At 37.0% G+C, this 24,265-nt stretch overlaps 1 protein-coding gene across 15 annotated transcripts in view; it reads left to right on the top strand.

The window, feature by feature from the left end:
• The window catches only part of MYO9A (myosin IXA), a 341,194-nt gene that overhangs the window by 140,929 nt on the left and 176,000 nt on the right, over positions 1-24,265 (top strand). For all 15 annotated transcript variants that reach the window (XM_036243152.1, XM_036243160.1, XM_036243103.1 and 12 more), the window contains 2 exons: positions 5,050-5,191; positions 13,902-14,097. In XM_036243152.1, coding sequence (XP_036099045.1) covers positions 5,050-5,191; positions 13,902-14,097 — 338 coding nt within the window. The remainder of the gene's footprint in view (positions 1-5,049; positions 5,192-13,901; positions 14,098-24,265) is intronic.

The following is a 24,265-nucleotide window of genomic DNA, read 5'->3' as shown; positions in this document are numbered from 1 at the left end:
AAGAAATGGCAGATTTAGAACTGGAGAAACTGAAGTGATGGAGAGTGTGGGTTTTCTATGACATTTTCATAAAATATTTAGAAATCGAATTAGATCGTTTGATACCTACCTTAATATTATACCCATTACACTAGGATATAAAATATTTGGGATTTATTATAGGTAGGAGGTTCATACCTATGTTTGTGTGGGACGATATAAAGTTTATGTTTGTGTGGGACGATATAAAGTTTATGACTTGTTCAATTTAGTTATTAAAGGTGCTTACCATTGCCTGGCTGGTGTGGCTCAGTGGATTGTTGTCCCATGGACTGAGAGGTCCAGGTTCAATTCCCAGTCAGGGCACATGCCCGGGTTGTGGGCTCAATCCTTAGTAGGGGGCATGCAGGAGGCAGCCAATTGATGTTTCTCTCTCACATAGCTATTTCTATCTCTCCTTTCTTCTTTCTCTCTAAAAAAAAAATCAATAAAAACCTTACCAAAAAAAGGTGCCTACTTTTACCTTCAGGATATCCTGGTTTGTATGGTAAGTTATATGTCACCCTATTAACATGCCATAAACACACAGAATGGCTGTATAGAAATATAGAATAAATATGGCAGAATGATAAGTATATTGGAAAGGAGACTGCAAACAGTTATAGCTACCCACTCTATTCCTAGTTTAGTTACATCAATCTAAATGAATTAAAATGCAGTCAACACAAAAATGTTGTAATTTCATGACTACAGTTGTATAAAATTTTTTGTTTTGCCTATATGTCCTGAAACATATATTATCTCTTATGAAATTGTTCTTAACTCTGCTTGTGTACCTATACCTCTGGTGTACTGTATTTTAGAAAGCTTCATAGGTACGCAGTTTTTTTAATCTTCACCTGATGATATGTTTTTATTTTATTATTATTTTAAATTATTTAAAACATTTTTTCATAGTTTTGTTAATCCTAACCTGAGGATATTTTTTTCGTTGATTTTATTTTAAAGAGAGTAGAAAGGAGGGGGTAGGAGGGAGAGATAGAGACAGAGACAGAGACATCATTGTGAAAACGATAATATCGATTGGTTGCCTCTTGCAAGTGCCCCGCCTGGGGCCCGGGATTAAACCTGAAACTCAGATACATGCCCTTAACCAGGATTCCATCTTTGGAACCCTCTTTTCATGGGCGGATGCTCCAACCATTGAGCCACAGGGCTGTTTTTTGTTTTAATCTTCACCCTTGATTTTTTCCATTTATCTTCAGATAGAGTGGGAGGGGGAGAGAGAGAATCATCGATGTGAGAGAGAGAGACATTGACTGGTTGCTTCCCACACAACCCAACCAAGGCTGAGGACGAACTGCTACCGAGGTACATGCCCCTGGCCAGAATCAAACCCACGACTCTTTGGTGCAAGGGCCAACACTCTAACTGCTTAGCCAAACACCAAATCAATGCTGTTTTTATTGATTTTAGAGAGAAAGGAAGGTTCAGGGAGAGAGACAGAGACATAGACATTGATCAAATAGAGAACTATCAGTTGGTTGCCTCCTGTCTGCCTCCCCAGCCAGGGATTGAACCTGCAACCCAGGTATGTGCCTTTACCTGGAATTGAAGCCGTGACCCTTCACTGCACAGGATGACACTTCAACGAACCAAGTCACACTGGCTGGGGCCATTGGTAGTTTTGATACTCATTGTTAAGAACTATTCTGGTTGATATTGAAATGATAAGCAATTTGTTTTTGGTAACAAAAAGAACAAAAAAATTTAAGCAATTGGAGAAACAAATCATATGGGTAGTAAATGATTTACTTAAGATTTAAGCCCTCCAGGTATTTTTTGACTGAGAAGCTTGCATTGTCCTATATTACTTCCCAATAATACTTAGATTGTAGAGTTAGATTTTTAGGGTTGTATCCCATCTTTAACAAGTACCCTTGGTGAATCGCTTAATATCCTTGGTCCTTAGTTTTCTGGCATGCAGAAAGGAAATGATGATGACATAACAAAGTTGTCTGTTATATATCTTAAAATGATGATGAACAGCTATTGATAGAGTGAATATGTAATTGTAGAGCAAAGGGGTCTTGTGTGTCCTGTCATTCTTGAAGTAAATTTTATTGAGTGCTTGTCTTATATACAAAGACTTTGTTTCCCTGGACAGTTGTTAACACACACACACATGCGCGCGCGCACACACACACACACACACACACACAGCCAAATAAAGAGAATGTCACCTCTTTTCTGTTACCTAAAAGCTAGTGGGATTAACCCATGACCAGAAATTACAGGGAGACAGCTTTTGATTCAGTATAAAGAATAATTTTCTAATTATTAGGCTGATTAGCCACTGCTTCATAAAGTAATAAAATTGCCCATTATATTATTTTGCATCATCTGTCAGGGTATTGTTGTAGGTAGGAGATGACTGAATAATCTCTTGATAGTCATCTCTTCAATTATGTTTCTTTATTCAGTCCTTCATAAAAAATTTTTAACAAACTCCAGTTTATGAGTCAGTCCTGTTATTACCTTTGTTCTCTATGATTTAATATCCTAGAAGATGAAAAGGCATGAAATACTTTCTTTCTGCCATTTATCTTTAAGAAGGGGTTGAAAATAAATTAGTTACATGTAGGTAGAACCATTTTAGGAATCATTTAAATGGAGTATTATTCCTCTCTATATAATCTTTAGTAGGGTTCCTTTTTTATTCAATGTATTTGTAGTGCTTGCAGGTGCATGGATTTGAAGTCAGAAGTTTTGTTTAATCTTGTCTTGCTATCTACTGGCTATTTGACCTTGTGCAGGTTTTTAAAACCAGATTATAAAGAATTCATGTAGTGGAATTTAGAAAGGAAGAGTAATGTAAGCAAAGTTAGGTAGGAGTGGGATGTTAGGAGTGTTACTAGTCTTTCTTACAGTACTCAAAGTATAATATACTAACAGCAGCATTGGTAACCTCTTGAAGCTTGTTAGAAATGCAGACTCTCAGACTTTCACCCCAGACTTCTTGAATCAGAATCTGCATTTTAACAAACTGAATTTAGGATCTGAGCTTTCATTTAGGACAGCTTGTTGTCAGTTATACCTGCTCTTAAGAATTACCCGGGGCACATGTGAATAATACTGATGTGGCACCACCTAGCTTCAATTCTTTAGAACCACAGGAAGTGGGTTCCAGGCATTGGTATTTTTGAAAGTTCCAGAGATAACTTCCTATATGCATAGAAACATTGAGGCTGTCCTTACAGATAGCCTTTGGGGGAATGCTAGACGAAGAGTTTTGGAATGAACAGTAATGTGGGATGTGTTTCTGTTGCAAGTTCTTTTGCTTGATAATGTAGTATGTATCCACAAATCTTCTTTGAATGTGGGACATGCAGAGAGCTTTCCTTTCCATTTTTCCTTGTTTGGAATAAAAACTGTTCTCATGTCTGCCCTCCTTTCTTTAAATATTTTTTTTTCCTTCATTTAAAAGTAAGAGAAAAATAAATCACAAGCATTTTGATTACTCAGAGGATTAGAAAGTAAATAAACCTTTGCTGAAGAGAAGCATTCTGTTGTGTAGTAGTGAGGCATAAGTTTGCAGAGGTTGGGTTGGTCTAGGCTTAGGAGCTTGGATTTCATCATTATGCCTTGGTGATCCATACATTTTCCTTAGTAGGGGAGGCACATGATTAAAGCACTCTTATAGGAACATTTATTTTGAATCTTGATTTAGTGACTTGATTAGATTAGAATTACCCGAATTATTATTAGAATTACCAGAATTATTATTAAGGCTGTTGCTGTACTCTGTTTGAAATTGTAAGAGTGTAATCCATTCTAGAATGACTTTAGAGTTCTGAAATGGAAAGGAAGAACTAGATGATAGTTCTTCAACCTTTGGAAAGGTGATAGTATTTGAATGCAAAAGCAGGCCTAGGTGACTAGGAAAATGACAATATTGGCAACATAAAGTAGATAACATTTATTTTATCCCTGTAGGATGCCAGTTAGTGTCAGATGTTTTTACTAGTGTTATTTAATTCTACTAGCACTGTGATACCTCATTGTATTCATTTAATGGATTAGGAAATCAGTTCTTAAGGGAAGATACCTACCTAGCTTGTCTTCAGTCACAGACAACTGGTAACGTATACTATGACTGACTGACACCAAAGGCCATTTTCCTTTCTGATTCCAATACATAACTACATAATTAACCATTTTTGTTGGAATTTTAGAATAATTTTTACATCTTAGATTTTATATTCAGCATCTTTACAAACTTCATGTCACATTATTTCAGCCTCTGTTAAATGAAACTGTTCTCTGAAATATATTTGCACTCTTCTTTCTCTATCAGTGATATTTTCTGTTTTCAACTCCTACCCAATCTTTATTATCTAGCTCATACTTGTAAGCTGGTTGATATATCCATGTGAACCTTTCAACTATTGATGTTTCTTCTCTTCTGAACTTCTATATTCCTGTATTTGCTGTTATGTAATTACTTTGTAATAAATATTATTTGAATGATTCCTTGATACGAAATGCTCATCAGTGAGTACAACCCCACTGATATATTTGAAATAATAGATATAATATAAAAATATATAGTAACTGTTATGAGTAAGAAGATTACTACTTAATTTATACATGAAGAAAACAAAAATGACTGGATTTAAAGAACCAATCTAAATTGAGACATCATTTCCTTTTTTTGAAGTTCTGGGCCCCAAACAACATATGATTTAGTTTTATTATCCTACAGATTTTATAGCAGTGGAGCACAAGGCAACATAAGCTAAATACCTAAAAACCTGAATTAACTTCTTAGTTCTTCTTTCAAAGTATGAGTTTGGACAAATCACAACTTTTGATTCCTCATGTATAAAATAGGAGCACCATTTCTTATTGCACTCACTTTTTAGCTTGTTATGAAAATCAGATTAGATAATATAAGTGAAAATTTGCTAAATGTGTTAGAGGGCAATATAATTATAATGTATTTTTCTTAAAAAAGATTGTTCACTACAGCATCTTTTTTTAGTGTTTCTGCTTTTGTTTTTAATTCAGCTTTCCACAGGCTACAAATCAAACATTGCTAGACAAATTTAAGCATCAACATGAAGAGAATTCTTACATTGAATTTCCAGCTGTGATGGAGCCTGCTTTCACCATAAAACATTATGCCGGGAAAGTAAAATATGGGGTAAAGGTCAGTAAATTTCATATTGCATATGCCTTTAGGGTAGAGATGTATTCTTAATTGTACTAAACTGTCCACTTTGTAGATGTGGTGGCTCTTCATCAGTAACAATTAGAGACATTATTATAAGGATACTACTAAAATTCAGATTCCATCTTGTCAATATATTACTGTTTTAGGTGATGTTTCTGTTGATTTTTTCCTATAGATAAACCTGATGTCAGTCTATTCTAATAGACTTTTTAGATCTGAAACAATAGATACATCAGTATGTTTTATTTATTTTATTTTTATTTTTTATCCTCACCAGAGGATATTTTTCCATTTTTTGTACAGATAGAGTGGGAGGGAGAGAGAGGAAGGGAGAGAGAGAGAGAGAAACATCGACGTGAAGGGACACATCGAGTGGCTGCCACCCGCACAACCAACCAGGGCCGGGGACAAACTGCAACCGAAGTACGTGCCCTTAGTGGGAACCGAACCCGGGTCTCTCCGGACCGCAGGCCGACGCTCTAACCGCTGAGCCAAACTGGCCAGGGCCATCAGTATGTTTTAAATCTACTACTTGATCTTCTTAGTTTGTTGAATTTCACATGAGGCCTGACACATGTCTTTATGCACCATTAAGTATTTGTGAGCTTACACTCCTAATGAATTTATTCAAACTCTTTACCTCCTATGGAAGGAAATCTTTATAATTTTGTTCATTTCTTATTTGTAATTAGTGAGCTATTACCTTTCAACCACTTGATGTTTAAGCCTGCCATTTAAGGCAATTTCCCAGGCAAGACAGTGACAGTATGGAGACTAGTGGAGCAGTATGTTTTCTCCTGGGTCTTGAGGTGAGAGTTAGAATTAAGATAACTTGTTTAGGAAGTGCTTACTAAACACACAGCATGTGTCAGACCCTGTGCTTGGTGTTTGGAATGATCCAGTGATAAAATAGACGAATATATTCCTGGCACTCTTTATACATATACATACATATACACACATACATATGTGTGTTTATGTATAATACAGATAAATGGAGCTTTGTGCTATTAATAAATGAATGGGTTCTATGAGAGAAACTAGAGAAATACTGGAATATGAATTTGTAGATCCATGAAGACCTCTCTGAAAAACTCAAATATTGAGAGATGACCTGAAATAAATGTAGATGATGAATAATGAGATAGAAAATAACTTAATCTGTTCAAATAATTGGAAACAGGCCATTGTTACTTGATTATAGTGAGCACTGGATCTAGTGGCATAAAATAAATTCACAGGATGGAAAGCAACTTAATTCTTCAGGGCTTTTAGAAGAAGTTAAATGAGTTTGTTTTTTGTTGAAATTATTATGGGGAACCATGAAAAGAGTTTAAAGCTTAGGATGTGATTTGTATTTTTCAAAGATTTCTTTGATTATTGTGAGGAGAAAGAACAACAAGGATGGGAATGGAAGCTGGGAGGTCAAAATTAGCTAACTTTTTTAAACTGTTGAGGTGAAATGTTAAGGTAAGCTGAACCACAGGATTGGCAGTAGAGTTGGAGGAAATCTAGATTATGAAATATATTTCAGAGGTATAATCAGTAAACCTTATTGAGGGATTCTAGGTAAGTGACTTCTGGCCATAGCTAATGTAAATTTGAGGTGCTATTTTTTTCAGATGGAAAAGACAGGAAGGAACAGATTTTAGAACAAATGTTAAGAATAACAGAACAGAATGGTGTAACCCGGGGCTAAGGGGTGGGGGATTTGAGGAGTTGTTGGGCAAAGGACTCAGACTTGCAGTTAGAAGACAAATAAGTTCTGGAGATTTAATACACAATGTTGTTATTATAGTTAACATTGTTATTATAACATAGTGTTCAGAGTTCTTAAGAGAATAGATATTAAATGTTTTCACCACAAAAAAAGATAGTTATATGACTTGATGGAGATGTTAACACTACTACAGTGATAATCACATTGCAACATATAAATGTATCAAATCAACACTGTACACCTTATACTGTGTTATATGTCAGTTATACATCAATTAAAAATTTTTAAATGCAATTTAAAACAAAAACTAAAAAGTTTGAGCTATAAAATCATATAGTGACGTGCACAGGGTATACATCTAAAGTGTAGATTTCTTTCATGCCCTTTCCCTGCTCATTCTCCCTCACCCAGAGGTAACCACTATTCTAACTTTTTTCCTTAGTTTTACTTGTTATTAAATTTCAGATAATTGGAAGCATAGAGTATATAAAATTGTATTTGTGATTATTTACTCATATTATCACATAGATTGAAAGTAAAAGGACTGGAAAAAGATACTATGCAAATCCTAACTAAAAGAGGTGGTATATTTACATTACTATTAGACAGAGTAGACTTTAAGGCAAGAAGTATTATTAAAGTGGTACATTTTATAACAATAAAAGGGGCCAATTCAACAGGAAGACATAATCATCAAAAGTTACATTACCTAATGACTTCATTTCAATATATATAAACCAAAAGGAGAGGAAAAGTAGACCTCGACAGGTTCATCATCACAGTTGTAGATTTAAAAACATATCTCTTAGTATTTAACAAAATAAGCAGGCACAAAATCAAAAACAAAAATTAAACAGCATTCCTAAAGAGCTGACCTAATTGGCATATCATAAGGATAACTAGACTATTTTTGGGTGTTTAGAAATTGAGTAAAATTCTTTATAACCCATGAGTCAAAAAAGAAATCACAATACAATGATATTTTAAATTGAACATTAATGAAAATACAATATAACAAAATTTGTAGGATGCATTTAAAATAATGATTTATAAGTTTAAATGCATATATTAGAGAGAATGATTGAAAAGTAATTATCTTAGCTTTCATCTCAAGAAACTGGGAAAAGAACAGCAAAGGAACCAGCAATTTCACCTGGGTATTTATCCAAAGAAACTGAAAACAAGAATTCAAAAAGACACACGAATCTCTGTTTATTGTAGTATTATGTACTATAGCCAAGATATGGAAGCAACCTAAGGGTCCATTGACAGATAGACAAATAAGTAGTAGTATAGATATAAAATGGGATATATGACTCAGCTATAAAAAAGAATGAACTTTTGCCATCTGTAACAACACGGATATACCTAGAGGTCTATGGATTTGTCAGAGAAAGACAAATGCCATGTGACTTCACTTATATGTGGAATCTAAAGAACAAAATAAGCAAACAAACCAAATAAACTCATAGATACAGAGAACATTTTGATTGTTACCAGATGGAAGAGGCGTTGTGAGGAATGGGTGAAAAATGGGAAGGGATTAAGATATGCAAATTGCTAGTTATAAAAACAGTCACAGGTTATAAAGTACAGTAATAACTATGTATGGTGTCAGATGGGTGCTAGACTTATTTTTTTTCTTCATTTTATTTTTGCTTTGATTTTTCTTTTTTTATCTTTATTGTTGACTGTATTACAGATGTTCCTCATTTTTCCCCCATTGACCCCCTTTTCCCCACTCCTGCCCCCCTCCTGACTTTTCCCACACTGTTGTCTGTGTCCATTGGTTATGCATATAAGTTCTTTGGTTCATTTCCTCCCACCCCCCAAACCGCTTCTCTTTGAGGTTTGTCAGTCTAGCAACCAATTTGTTCTTCTTAATCCCTTCACCTTTTTCACCCATTCCCCTAATCTCTCTCCCATCTGGCAACCAACAAAATGTTCTCTGTATCTATGAGAATGTTTCTGTTCCACCTGTTCATTTTGTTTGTAGATTCCATTGTCGATAGATATGTATTCATTGCCATTTTGTTTGTTCATATATTTTATCTTTTTCTTCCAAAAGACCCTTCATCATTTCATATAATAACGGTTTGGTGGTGATGAACTCCTTTAACTTTTTCTTGTCTGGGAAAGTCTTTACATGGCCATCGATTCTAAATATCAGCTTTGCAGGATAGAGTAATCTTGGTTGTAGGTTCTTACTTTCATCACTTTGAATATTTCTTGCCACTCCCTCTGGCCTGCAAAGTTTCTTTTGAGAAATCAGCTGACAGTCTAATGGGAACTCCCTTGTAGGTAATTATCTGCTTTTCTCTTGCTGCTTTTAAGATTCTCTCTTTGTCTTGAACCTTTTGCATTTTGATGATGATGTGTCTTGGTGTGGGCCTCTTGGGGTTCTTGTTTGGGACTCTCTGTGCTTCCTGAACTTGTATGTCTGTTTCCTTCACCAAGTTAGGGGATTTTTCTGCCATTATTGTTTCAAATAGGTTTTCGATTTCTTGTTCTCGCTCTTCTCCTTCTGGCACCCCCAAGATGCGAATGTTGGCACACTTGAGGCTCCTTACACTGTTCTCATTTTTTTGGATTATTTTTTCTGTTTGCTGTTCTGATTGGGTGTTTTTGCTTCCTTATATTCCAAATTGATGGTTTGCTTCTTGGCTTTACCTTCTCTACTATTGAATCTGTGTAAATTATTCTTTATTCTTTATTCAGTTAGTCCTTCTTTTATTTCTGACTGTGCCTCCTTCATTTCTGACTCGTTCTTTTTTATGCTCTTGAGGCCCTCACTAATTTTGCTGAGGTTCTCACTAAGTTCATTGAACATCCTTATAAGCAGTATTTTGAACTCAGCATCAGTTAGGTTGCTTATCTCCATTTCTCTTAGTTCTTTTCCTGGAGATTTTTTCTGTTCTTTCATTTGGAACCTGTTTCTTTGTCTCCTCATTTTGGCTGCCTCCCTGTGTTTGTTTCTGTGTATTACTTAATGAGAGGTATGGGGCTAGCTGAGACCAGATGCTGCTTGTTTGAAAGAATTTAGGAAAACTTGAAGCAGGATCCAAGACAGGCCAATCCTATGGTTAAGTAACTGGCAACAGCTTGGGTGGACCTGAAAGTTGGGTGGGATGGGGCCTCAGGGAATCAATCATCATGGCGGGGCTACCAGTGTGAGCCAGGTTGCTGGAGTCCCAGATATGGGGGCTGTCTGCTGCCCTAGGGAAGGGCTCACCAAAGGAACAAAGGCCTCTGACAGCATGTTTGTCCTGGAGAAAGCCCCCTCTCCAGCTCTCACTCCAATGCCATATGGCTCAGTTCTTCCCTGTATGTCTCTGACGCCCCTCGAGCTGCCTCCCCTCCAAGCTTAGAGGGAGTGAGTTTGATAAGTCCGTGCGCGGGCCCTTTAAGAGGAGATGCCTGAGGCTCCAGCCGCCTCAGCCTCCCTGAGTCTCAGTTCCCGCTGGTTTTTCCAGCCAGAAGTTATGGGGACTTCTCTTCCTGGCACTGGAACCCTGAGCGGGGTGCCTGGTGTGGGATGAAGACCCCTCAGTCCTCAGGGAGGACCTTCCCAGCCGAGGTGTCCTCCTGATTTTTATCCGCCACAGGTGGGTGTGGGACCAGCCCATCTGCCTCCGCCCCTCCTACCAGTCTGGATGTTGCTGCTTCTTTAATTCCGTAGTTGTAGGACTTCCAGTCAGCTTGATTTCAAGCTGTTTTGAATGATGGTTGTTCTGTAGTTTAGTTGTAACTTTGATGTGGTTGTGGGAGGATGGTTTACCTACGCTGCCATCTTGACTGGAAGTCCAGGTGCTAGACTTATTAAGGTGATCCCTTTGTAAATTATATTAATATTTAATTACTATGTTGTACGCCAGAAACTAATATAATATTGTATGTTAACTGTAATTGAAAAATAAAAAATTATTTTAGGAAACCTCAGGAAATCAAATCTTCCCAAATTAGAAGAAGGAGATTAAAAAGGGAAGAACAGAGATCAGTGCAATAGAGTGCAGACATGCAGTAGAGAAATTGACAAAGACAAAAATTAGTTCCTTGAAAAGATAACAGAAAATAATATAAATAAAAGGAATAGAAAATAATAATTGAAAAAAGAGATTCACAAATACTGGTATCAGACATGAAAAAGGAGATAACTGCATACTTTAGAGATATTAAAAGGATATGAACATATTTCGCCAACAAAATTGACAATGTAGATAAAATAGAAAATTGCATGAAAAATGCACGTTACTAAAACTGACACCAGAAAATATAGGAAAACCTGAAAATCCCATGTCTGTTACATAATTTGAACCAGTAGTTTAAAACTTTCCCACAAAGGAAATTCCAGGCTCACCTTGTTTTATTGGAGAATGCATTCTTTCAATTTTGAAATACCTTTAGGGTACATAAATGAATCTCAGACTTAACCAAAAAGATCTGAGCTGGAAATACAGATTTGGGCATTATTGTAAAATTGTGCTTAAAGCCATCATTGTGTTTCAGATCCCCTGATGTAAGATGATTGAATGGAAAGGGTACATAAGATCAGACTCTTAAAAATTTCTAATATGAAACCAGCAGTGGAGACTGAGAGGGCCGCACAAGAAATAAGTAGTAAATCACAAAATGTGTTGTTATAGAAACTAAGAGAAAAGAGTTTGAAGAAGAATGATATGAGTAGTTTATGAAATGTACTTAGAAATCTAGACCTAGGTAGACAGAGAGATAAAACCATTCCATTTGGAAAATGAAGGTCACTATCAATGTTTGACAGCCATCATGGAAAAAGAATTCTGGAATTTTAGGTTGTATAGTGTAGTTATAAGATGGGATAGTCTTGGGTAGGGCAGATTGATGTTTCAGTACTTGCACTGGTACATACTATGTTTGACCTTTGGTAAGCTTCTGTATCTCTCTACTTACTTATCAGTGAAGTGTGGCTTGTAATTGATTCTACTGTGTTGAGTAATTGATAGAATTGAATAGGTTATATCTAGTGGTTAACTTAGTGCCTGATATCTTTTCTGCCCTTGGTAGGTATTAGCTAATGATAGTGATGGCAGTGGCAATGATTTGGACTTGAAAGTTCTGTTAGTTTTACTAATTTTTGTCATATATACAGGGTAGGACAAGAGTAGGTTACAGTTGTTCGTATAGAAAATAATACATAATCATACAAGAAGAAACACTGTTTCACATACAACTGTAAACCTACTTTTGCTCCACCCTTTACTTTTACTCGAAGGATATTTAGGGACAAACCAAGGACCAAGACTTCTGCCTTGTTTGCCTCTTTTCCCTGTTCTCAGGTGAACAAAGAAGAATTAGGAAAGGAAAGCCATAAAGGTAATAGGATGAGTCCAACTGCCTTTTGGACATGAGGGTAGATGACATCATACTACGCATGTTCTTCATAGAATTCTGAGTTACAGCTATTTTGTAAAGATGCATGAACTTGGAGTGATTCACTCACCAAGTTTCGATCCTTCCTTCTGGGTGTGTTTATAGCCAAATGTCTAGACTATGCATATCGGTTTGGGACCTTCTTCTAGTAAGTTTCTTGCCCTCACTATCTTTCTGTGGGATATTTTAACCCAGTGTGTGTGTGTGTATGTTGTGTGTGTTTTATCCCCTCCAACCTCCATCCATGCTTTGGCAGGAGTTATCACTGCTTATTTATAGTCCTTAAGTAATCTTAATTAGTTTTTTAAAAATCTGTATGCTGATACTATCCAAATGTATTTTCTGAATCTCTTTAGGACTCAAGACACATTTAACCATCTACCTACTTGATGTCTTTATGCAGATATAGTATAGTGGTTATAAGTGGTTGTGTTTGAACCTCTGTTCTTTGACTTACTGTGTGATAGGGGCTGAGATAGCCTCTGTGTGATTCAGTATCCCCATCTATAAAATAGGAATAATATCTACCTCAGGATGTTGTTAGGAGAATGAAATGAGCTTAAATAAGACAACACATGTAAAATGCTTAGAAGAGTGCCAACACACTTAGTAACCTATTAATAAGTGTTACTGCTACTATAATATCCTTATCATTTTAAACCTAACTTGGACAGAGCTGGTCTCTTAATCCTTATTTCCTATCTCCACACCTTTTTTCTCCAGTCTTATCCATAACGGCTTATGGCACCTCCATTCACCTAGTTACTCAAACCCCAAATATAGGTGTTAACCTAATTCCCTTATTCTCTCACCATGTCCTAATCCACCAACAAGTCCTTTGTCCTTACCTCCATAACATATTACAAATATCACTATTTTCCCTTTTTATTCTTATTGCCAGTGTAGTCCCAGTCACTGTCAGCTGGGACAGCCACCTGGAATATTGCAATAGCTGGTCTCCCTTTTTCCGTTCTTTGTACAATTCATTTTCTCCACAGCAACCAGTGGTGTTTAGAAAACACCAGTTAGCTCGTGTCATCACCCTTCCAGTGACTTTTCTTTACACCTGTATAAAATCCAGACTCTTAACTCCTAACATAGCCTACTTATTTGTGTTATCTTCCACTACACTCACTCTTGCCTAAAATACCCAGCCCTTGTTCTTAATGCTTTTCTCCTAACTTGTTCAGATCATCACCACCAATAGGTAGTAGGTGTTCTCTTTGCTTGGAATGTTGTTCCTGACCTTCTTACGTCTGGCTCCCTTTTTTTTTCAGCTTTCTTGTCATTTTATATGCTACTGCTCCAGAGAGGCTCTCCCTGATCAGTGTTTAATAAATTGCAATAAAATTGTGGCATATACTTTGTAATTCAAATGTAGTTTAGAATCTAGTAGTTTCAGGATTGGGTGGGACTTTATAGAAGATATCTGGTCCAATTAGCTACCTAGAACAGAAATCACTTCTGTAGTCCTTATTGTACCACTGTTCAAACATGTCACCTTTTATCTTCTTGGTTTAATAATTAAAAAAAAATAACACTAATACTTTTTTCATGTAGGATTTCCGGGAAAAAAATACAGATCATATGCGTCCTGACATTGTAGCTCTTCTGAGAAGTAGCAAAAATGCATTTATCTCTGAGATGATTGGAATTGATCCTGTAGCTGTTTTCCGATGGGCAGTTCTCCGAGGTTTTTTCAGAGCCATGGTTGCCTTCAGGGAAGCTGGGAAAAGACACATACAGAGAAAAACTGGTAAGCAGTAGTATTAGTACTCTACTATGCTTCATCTGAAAATCGTTTACTTCTCTAAGGAGTAGAAACAATAATTTTATTCTATTCTATTTTCTTACCATATCCTTACATCATGTTTCAGATATAATTTGTTCTAGTGAACTTTATATGATTGAATTAAATAGATATAAGATGTATGTGTATGTATATGGGTTGGTGCTTTTTATTAATAAATACTGATATAACCTGGCTGGTGTTCTCAGTGGTTAGAGCATTGAACCGCACACCAAAGGGTCATGGGTTCAATTCCCTGTCAAGAGCATGTACCTGGGTTGCAGATTTGATTCTGGCCCTGGCTAGGGCATGTGCAAAAGGCAACTGATTTTTTTTTTTGATTGATTTTTAGACAGTGGAAGGGAAGGAGGGAAGGGAAGAGATACAGAGGGAGGGAGGGAAGGAGAGAATGAGAAACATTGATGTGAAAGAGACACATCAATTGGTTGCCTCCTGCAGGCATCCCAACCAGGGCCAGGGATCGAACCTGCAACTCAGGTATGTGTCCTTGACCGGGAATCAAACCCCTGACCCTTAGGTTTGAGGGCCAATGCTCTTACCACTAAGCAACTCTGGCCAGGGCTTCTTTGGCATTTAAATATTATTTGTGGAAGCTAGTTGTATTTGTATAATAATCAGTTTATACAAAGACATTTCAGTGTTACTAATGATTACAAATTGAATTTGTATTATCTCTGCTTTGATAGTTTCTGGATTCTTCTTATTTTCTAATGTAGTTTTTCTTCCTGGCCCATTTAGAGGTTTTATATAATAAACTCTTTGAAAACTCTTTTATTCTGGGATATATCATGCATCTAGGAAAGTTCACAAAACAAATATGTATAGGTCAGTGAATTATCAGAAAGTTATAACACCCCTGTAGCACTCATTAACTACCTAGGTTAAGAAAAAGAATATTACCAACACCCTAGACTAACCCCTTGGATACCAAGTTTTAAACTGTACTTTTTATGAAGAAAAGGAAAAACTATAGTTTATTTGCAGTTTGAGCAGATGACTGAGCAGATATGTTACTGAGAATATTGTATTACAGTGTATTAGTGCTAGTGCCAGCATTTAGCATTTTTGCTCCCTCCACAGAACTTAGGCCACCTACTATTTCTGGTGGATTTGGGATAAAAGGATACCATAAAGTTAGAAATTGTAGCATTGCAAAATAAAAACTAATGAAATAACTGAAAATGGATTAGGTAGTAGATTCAGAACATGTACAATGACTGTAAACACTATGCAGACATTTCAAAGTGAAACAGGAATTGGAGATTATTTAAGCAGAAGCAGAATATATAGAAGGCAGAAGGTAACTAAGTTCAGATCTTATGAGAATAAGAGGTCCAAGATCATACTTCTTATGAAGAAAAGATGTAGACTGCAGAAATACAATATCACGTTTTTTGAGGCCTTCTTTATAAAAAATTTCAATGGACTCTTAGCTAATTGTCAATAAATGTCCTTACAGTTATCCAAAAATTCTGGATTTTATTAAGATATTTCTTGACATATTTTTTGTTCTTGAAGCCAACTGAGCACAAATGAGAATATAAAATTAAAACCTACTCTGAACTGTTGTTTTTATTGATTGATTTAGAGAGAGCAGAAGGCGGGGTGGAGAGAGAGAGAGAGAGAGAGAGAGAGAGAGAACCATCAATTTGTTGTCCTACTTATTTATACATTCATTGGAGTATTGTATTTTCTCTGACCAGGGATTGACCCTGCAACCTTGGCATATTGGGACGATGCTCTAACCAACTGAGTTACCCAGCCAGTGCTTAAGTGTTATTTTTTAATATAGACTTTCAAATCAAAGGACACAGTGCCATTTTAAGGCCCTTAAATAAAAATTAATTGTTTTAAAGAATAAATTTGTTACAGTTATGGAATATGTATTACGGTGATTAGGAAACCACAAAATGTTCTTAGTGGTGTCATATAAGTAGGCAGTCTTAGTGATGCCACATATCGGCTTTGCTGGGAGATAGAATGAGAAATGGTAGTGATTTGTCTTGTCAGCAGTGAGGTATTGGACAACAGATATTCCAGTGGTATCATCCACCTTGTCTCTGATTTACTCCTCCTGAATAAGAAGGAGCCTGGAATAAAGCATACAGGGGAAATCATAACTTGACCCTGAATTACACAGTATGTAGAAGTGAGTACAATAATTCTTTATTTGGTTCTTTAGGAGTTACCATAAACATATAGCCAAAGAGGAATTTTAATCACTCTAAAAAGACTAGAAAAGGATGAGGAATTCAACTCTGGCGTTGAGATAAAAGGCAAGAAGAGCAAGGGAGGGCCAGGTGTCATTCGGTTTCTTCATCTAAAGGGAGAGAAGCTGAAGTCATTCATACTGTGTCTGTAGATAGAGAGCTTTAACGATTTCCACTTAACCTCTTCTTCTTCCCCACCCCACTCAATGGACTGAGTGACTCAAATTTGCTCCCATTTGTTTATGCATGTGGGAGGAGGGTTCCAGTCACCATCTATTTCCAGAAATGACCAGGTACAAAAACTGATTTGAATATTACCAGTGATCTAGGATCTCTGTGCAGGACTCTCTGTTCACAATTCTACTCAATACAGAACACAATTAAATGCATATTAATAAACATACTACTGACCATTATTTATTCATTTATTTTATTTTTTAAAATGTCCTTTATTGATTTTAGAGAGGGACGAAGGGAGAAGGGGAGAGAGATGGAAACATCGATGAGAGAGAACCATTGGCTGCCTTCTGCATACCCCCCACTGGGAATTGGGCCCACAACCTGGGCATGTGTCCTGACTGGGGATCAAACCAGTGACCTCTTGGTACATGGGTCAACACTCAACCAGTGAGCCACACCGGCCGGGCCTGACCATTATTTATAAATCACTTCTGTATCAGGTACTGAAGTGTGTTAGTTGAAGAGTAAAGGTTTTATTTTGAACGTCAGTGGATGATGGAGTAAGGACCTTTGAAAATTCTTCCACAAAAACAACAAGAACACTTGCAAAAAGTGTCAGAATTCAGGAAATTAATCAAAGGCTTGCAGTAATTTTGGAAGTGTTTGTATAAGGAAAAAAGCTGAATATTGGTAAAGATGGTGCACTTTGTAGTGTTTTAATTTGCACTGTTCCCTCCCCAGCTCCCCTTATGCCTTGAAAAGCTGCAGCCTGAAGCACAATGACAAGCAGCAGTGTGGCAACCACGAGGGAGGGTAGCAGGGTGTTGGAGCTCCTTCAGAACTCCATTTGTAGAGAATTTTCCTTATTCAATCTATTCTATTGGGTCTTCCCTGGAAGATCTCACTTTGCAAGACTGTCTTTAACCAGATTCAATGCTTGTCCAATGTGAATATAGCCTTCTACCTGCGAGTGTTGTCCAAAAACAATCAGAAGCAATTGTTGAACATTGCATTTGCCTGATGCAATAGATAATAGTTGGGGCAAAAACTAACCAAAATTCTTAAAAGGAAAAGCTGGGAAATGACGACTCCATAACGACTTTGTAAAGTTCCCACATATTTATGGAAATTTTAGATAGCCATGCACATGTATAGGGTTGTGTACATGCCCATGGCTGTGTGCATGTGCAGGAAAGACCTGAGAAGATCCTGATTTCTCACTTCTGGATAACCTTCAGACACTGTGCAAGCAGGAAGTGATGGAGAAGGCAGAGTTGTAAATGGCCTAGCTGAGTGTTGAAGGTGTGCCCCAACACATCATACACATCAGACCCTTAACAAAGACTGGAGATTTGTTGCTTTCAGACATGTAAAGATATCTGTCTGCAATCCTTAGTTGACCACTATGCTAACTGAGCAGAGATTTCCATGGTCACATGTGACAAGAAATGCAAACTGTACATAATTAATTCAGGTAAGTCCTTAATAAATAGCAACAACTGCAAGAAGTAGCAACTACAGCATTTCCTGGGAAGAAGGGAAAATCTAATTTCCAGAGTTTCCACATTATATTATTAAAAATGTATGGTGTTCTACACAAAATAAGACATACAAAGAAACAAAAAAATATGACCCATACAAGGGAAAAAGGAATCAATAGAAATTGTCCTTGAGGAAAGCCAAGTAATTAACTTACTAGACAAAGCCATTGAGCTATTTTAACTATGTTCAAAGACCTAAGGCTACCCTGTCTGAAGAACTAAAGTTTGAAAACAATGTCTACCAAATAGAGATGATCAAATATATATTTATATATATTGAAATAGGAGAAAATATACAATAACTGACATAAACTAGAAGAGTTCAGCAGAAGGTTCGAATAGACAGAATTCAGAATTGGTAAACTTGAAGACAGATCAGTTGAGATTATCAGATTTAAGGAACAGAAACAAAAAAGGATGCAGAAAAATAAACTGAGGTTCTACACCTGTGGGACACCAAGAAAGCATACCAACCTCTGAGAGTCCAGAAAGAAAGGCAAGAAGGGGGCAAAAATAATATTTATTTTAAAAAATGACCCAAATTCCTCAAATCTAATTTGAAAATTAATCTACATATTCTAGCACCTCAAGAAACTTTACACACCAAGAAGCTCAACAAACTACAAGGAGGGTGAATTCAAAGAGATCCAAACTTGGATACATACATCATAATTAAACTGCTCAGAGATAGAGAATATTAAAAGCTTTGCACAAGGAAAGCCAAGTAACAGTGAATTTACTAATAAATTTTATCAAATACTAGAAGAATTTACACTAATCTTTTATAAACTTCCAAAAAATGGAATAAGAGGGAATAATTTTAGTCTCATTAAGTTGGGCCAGTATTGCCTGGATACCAAACAATACATCACAGAAATGAACATCACAAACCAATATTCCTCACAAAAAATTCCTCAACAAAATTCTGGAAAACGGAATCCAGCAATATATGAAAACAGTATTATACATTATACACCATGATCTAATGGAGTTTACCTAGGAATGCAAGGTTGGTTTAATTTTAAAAAGTTGAATCAATGTAATATACCAGATTAATATAATAAAAGAAAGCATTTTCTGCTACCATCATGTCTTGGTCTGTTGATCTTTCTGGAAAGGCAGAAGATATTTTAAACCAAATCAATCAAGGGGCTGCAACAGCTCTCAGTAGAAAAGAGAACACTAGCAACATCATATACAGCAAAAATACTTTCTGTCCTGAACATCACCAGCAAAATACAGAGTTTTTGCTGGATCTAATCAGACTGGATCTAAAGCTAATTATATTTCCTCAGCAGCTGATAACATTAGAAATAAAAAAACAACCATCTTAACTGGCACCACAAATGTGAAAGCAGGACATCAGTGGAGGCCTCCCATCCTGTTGAAATGCATCTGTTCCTAGGCCTTCATCCCAGTTTGGAGAAAAAAAAATCAGAACTTGGTGATGAGCTGCTGTTTGATTTTCTTAAGTCAAACCTTGATTCTCGAACATCTTCCATCTCGAATAATTTGCTTCTCAACCCGACAACCCCTTTCATGCTGATACTTGTATGATCAGTCATACGTCTCTCAGGTGACACAGGAGAGAATGTGCGAGTATGAATCAGTTTTCCGCTAAACCTGACATTAACATCTCAGGAAATTGTGCTGTGAATATTTTTTTTGTTTTTTGTTTTGCTTTTGTTTCTGCTTATTACTACTAAATTTTTATTTTTTTACTGTACATTTCATTTCCTTTTTGTTAAATTTTCATTTACATTTTATGTCCTTTTAGTTTTTTGTTTTTTTTAATTTTGTTTTTTTTATCTTTGAGGACATTTTTCCATTTTTTATTCAGATAGAGTGGGAGGGAGAGAGAGGAAGAGAAAGAGAGAGAAACATTGATGTGAAAGGGACATATCGAGTGGTTGCCACCCACATGACCCAACCAGGGCCAGGGACAAACTGCAACCGAGGTACATGCCCTCAGCGGGAACCGAACCTGGGCCTCTCTGGACCACAGGCCAACGCTCTAACTGCTGAGCCAAACCAGCCAGGGCAATGTCCTTTTAGTTTTTAAAGTGTTTATTTATAGATTAAATGGTATATTAAACATGTATTATATATAAGAAAGGTTAAAACCGGGAATCATTTGGGGGTCTGGAATGGGTTAATTTAATTTATTTCTAATGAGCAAAATGACTAGGTTTTCGAGCAGCCTTCCGGAACGAATTAAGTTTGAGAACCGAGGTCCCACTGTAGTTCACAGAAGGAGCCTGCTGAAGGGTGGACATTAATAAAAGGGGCAAGACACCTACCTGTTCTTCAGTATTCTTGGATAAGTGTCAGAGCTATAAACACCAGCATAATCACCATCAAAACCACTGAAGAAAATCTTTCTGGGAGCCAAAGATATGAAGCTTCTAATAACTCAGATTCTGGTCTTGAAGTCTAAGAGGATTCTTCAAAGGAAAATGTATCATCAGATGCTTCCTGTGCTGATCACAAGCCAATACCTACTGATGATGGCAAATTACATGACCTATCTAATCTTTGGCTGGATAATCAACTGCTGAGAAATGAAGTTAAGTCTTTAAATAAAAAATGGCCTCATTACTTCAAAGAGCAAAGGAAATTAAAGAATTAAACAAAACCAGAGCAAGAGTTGAAAGTGAAATTTTGACCATTCAAAGAGTGACTGAATAATTTCAGAACTTTGAACCCAAGTAGGAGACCTGACTGAAGTGGTTGCAAAAGATTCCCAGCTGGCTATACTGAAAGTGAGAGTCCAAGAAGCTGACCAGCTACTGAATTCTCACACAAAAGCATTAGAAGCCTTACAGAATGAAAAATCACAGGAGACTGCATGAAATACATACTACCCTGAAGAGAGAGCCAGCAGAGCTATAAACTAATGCAAAGTCAGTGTGCTGCACACCTGAATAGCAGTTACTCTGCTATTCAGAATGGCAGAAGCAGTTACTCTGGCAGAAAGAAAATACTCAATATGAGAAGCAGAAAGTTGATGAGCTACAGCAGCAAGTCAAAATGTGCAAATCCAACTTGGAATCCTTTAGCAGAAATTGCTACAAGTAAAAAGCTATTAGCATCTATCTAAAGAGAAATTGATTAACAGCTTAAAAGAAGGATCTGGTTTTGAAGGCCTAGATAGCAATACTGCTAAATAGCACAGAGCTAGAAGATCTTCATGAAAAAGAGATGCAAAGCGAAGAAATGCAGAAGCTGATTGAGTCAGATACATCAGCTGAGTTCTGAATTACAAAATGTGGAAGCTCAGCAGGTTAGTGAAACAGAATCAACAAGAAGACAGTTACAAGAGCTGCAGGACCAAATAGCTGGATATATAGCATCTAAATAAGATCTAGAGAAATAATTGGACTGATAGAAGTGGAAATTTCACTACATAGAAGATCTGTGTTGAACAAAGAACACATTGCAAAGCAGAATTAAAGATTGAGAAGAAGAAATTTAAAAATTTAGGAATCAGCTTATCAATACAACTTTAGGCCAGTGATTTTCCACTGATGTGCCACAAGAATTTTTAAAACATGGAATACCTGACTATTTAGTCAGGGGCACTGACCTCTTTTCCCTTAGATTGTCAAATAAAAAATGACAATAGCCAACACAACAATAGCTGTCTGGTGTGAATGAATCAAAATTACACCTTTTTTTTTTCCTCAAATTGGCAAAAAACATAATATATTTTTTGGTATGTCATTGAATTTTAGTAATTAGTTTATGTGTGCCATGAAATGAAAAGGGTTGAAAATTGCTGCCTTAAGCAATAGTAGTCAGTCTGAGTTAGAAAATTGACTCCATCAGCTGACAAGAGACTCTGATCCACAAGCAGACCATGCACACAGTAAAGAACTTTCTGGTCTTCCAGCTGGAGCACTTCGAGCAGCAGATGAAATTTGCCACTGGAAGTAGTAGTAATGGGTCTTATGTTAAAATATCTGGTGTTGACAATGGTAAAGGCACACATCTATGAAACATTCCTATTTTTTCTTTAATGACACAGAAACTACTAATCTGGTAGGAATGTATGGAAAAGTTTCCAAAGCTACTAGTTTAATTGACCAATTTAGTATCTTCTGGGAATTTTTTCCCCCTAAGATATCCTATAGCACAAGTTTTTGTAATTGTGTATATATGGCTTTGCTTCACCTTTAGATCATGAATGTTCTATTGACTTACACACCAGAAATGCACCATTACCAACCACAAATGAACTGAACCTAGTTGTTTCAATGATTGGTTGTCTTGTTCCAGACTTGGGGTCTGCAAAAGGCTCAGTTGCCTAAAATTCCTGAGGAGGTTACACAAGATTATTTTATTACTTAAAAAAAAGGAAAGAAATTGTCCAAACTAGACCGGGAACCAACATAAGTGAGCACTAAATAAACCCGTTTTAAGAGCTGATGAGATTCCTTTAGAATATAACCCCTACTGAAAATGTACTTATAAATTATCCTAGAAAACCAAACCACTTCAACAGGGAGTTGATACACACAGGAAACAAAAGGAATGTCACTTTAAAGTTTGGAAGTACTATTATAGTCTGTAAAATAATGTTTAAAACAGTTAAAGAGCCCTGGCCAGTTTGGCTCAGCGGTTGGAGCGTTGGCCTGCGGTCCGGAGAGACCCTGGTTCAGTTCCCGCTAAGGGCATGTACCTCGGTTGCAGTTTGTCCCCGGCCCTGGTTGGTCGTGCGGGTGGCAGCCACTCGATGTGTCCCTTTCACATCGATGTTTCTCTCTCTCTCTCCCTTCCTCTCTCTCCCTCCCACTCTATCTGTACAAAAAATAGAAAAATGTCCTCAGGTGAGGATAAAAAATAAATAAATAAATAAATAAATAAATAAATAAATAAATAAATAAAACAGTTAAAGAGTTAGAAGTGGGCATAGAAAGCAGAATGAAGGAACAGAATGGAAATTTTGAAAAACTACAGCATGATGTTGAGACACAAAACAATCACAGGTACAAAATTACCCATATCCAAATGTCATTGCCACAATTTATTAGATAAAATAGAAGATAGAGCCCTGGCCGGTTTGGCTCAGCGGTTAGAGCGTCGGCCTGCGGTCTAGAGAGACCCGGGTTTGGTTCCCCCTAAGGGCACGTACCTCGGTTGCAGTTTTTCCCCCCCTAAGGGCACATACCTCGGTTGCACTTTTTCTCCCCCGGCCCTGGTTGGGTCATGCGGGAGGCAGCCACCTGATGTGTCCCTTTCACTTCGATGTTTCTCTCTCTCTCTCTTCCTCTCTCTCTCTCCCACTCTATCTGAACAAAAAATGGAAAAATATCCTCAGGTGAGGATAAAAAAAAAAAAAAGATAGAATACAGTGGCTGTGGTAATGTTAAGTGTGATTTCTTAAATCTAGATAATTTTATTTTATTTATTTTTTATCCTCCCCGAGGACATTTTTCCATTTTTTGTTCAGATAGAGCGGGAGGGAGAGAGAGGAAGAGAGGGAGAGAGAAACATCGAGTGGCTGCCACCCGCACGACCAACCAGGGCCAGGGACAAACTGCAACCGAGGTACGTGCCCTTAGCGGGAACCGAACCCGGGTCTCTCTGGACCGCAGGCTGACGCTCCAACCGCTGAGCCAAACCGGCCAGGGCTAAATCTAGATAATTTAGTGTACTTAATATCCTGAACTTTTATATAGAACACTTTAACACCATGATAATGCTTCTGACTCACAGATTAACAAGTTGGGTATTAAAGGGCCTGAAAATCTGGTGATAACTTTTTAAAATTACAATTTGGATGGAGTATGAGTAGAACTCACTAGGTATTTTTTTCCTCAAGTGGTCTTCTCAACTGATACCTGCCCTCTCCCCTAACTAACCAAGTGCAGTCTAGTCTGAGTCTAAGCATTCTTTCTCCAAACAGCCCATCAAGGAGGGGAACTGTTGATAATAGAATAGAATGTTTTTTTCTTTATTGATTTTAGAGAGAGAGAAACATCAGTAAGAGAGAGAACATCTATTGGCCACCTTTTGCATGCCCCTCACTGGGGACCAAGCCCAAAGCTGGACATGTGCCCTGACCAGGAATCAAACCAGCGACCACTTAGTGCATGGGTTGATGCTGAACCGTTGAGCCACACCAGCCGGGCTCAGTTTTGTTTTTTAAAGGCATATGTACATACATTTGAACTCAATGTC

The sequence above is a fragment of the Molossus molossus genome, unplaced genomic scaffold (genome assembly GCF_014108415.1).
Source record: "Molossus molossus isolate mMolMol1 unplaced genomic scaffold, mMolMol1.p scaffold_m16_p_1, whole genome shotgun sequence".
Taxonomy (NCBI): domain Eukaryota; kingdom Metazoa; phylum Chordata; class Mammalia; order Chiroptera; family Molossidae; genus Molossus; species Molossus molossus.
Note: the sequence above shows the minus strand (reverse complement) of the source record. Positions and strands in the feature narration are given on the sequence as shown.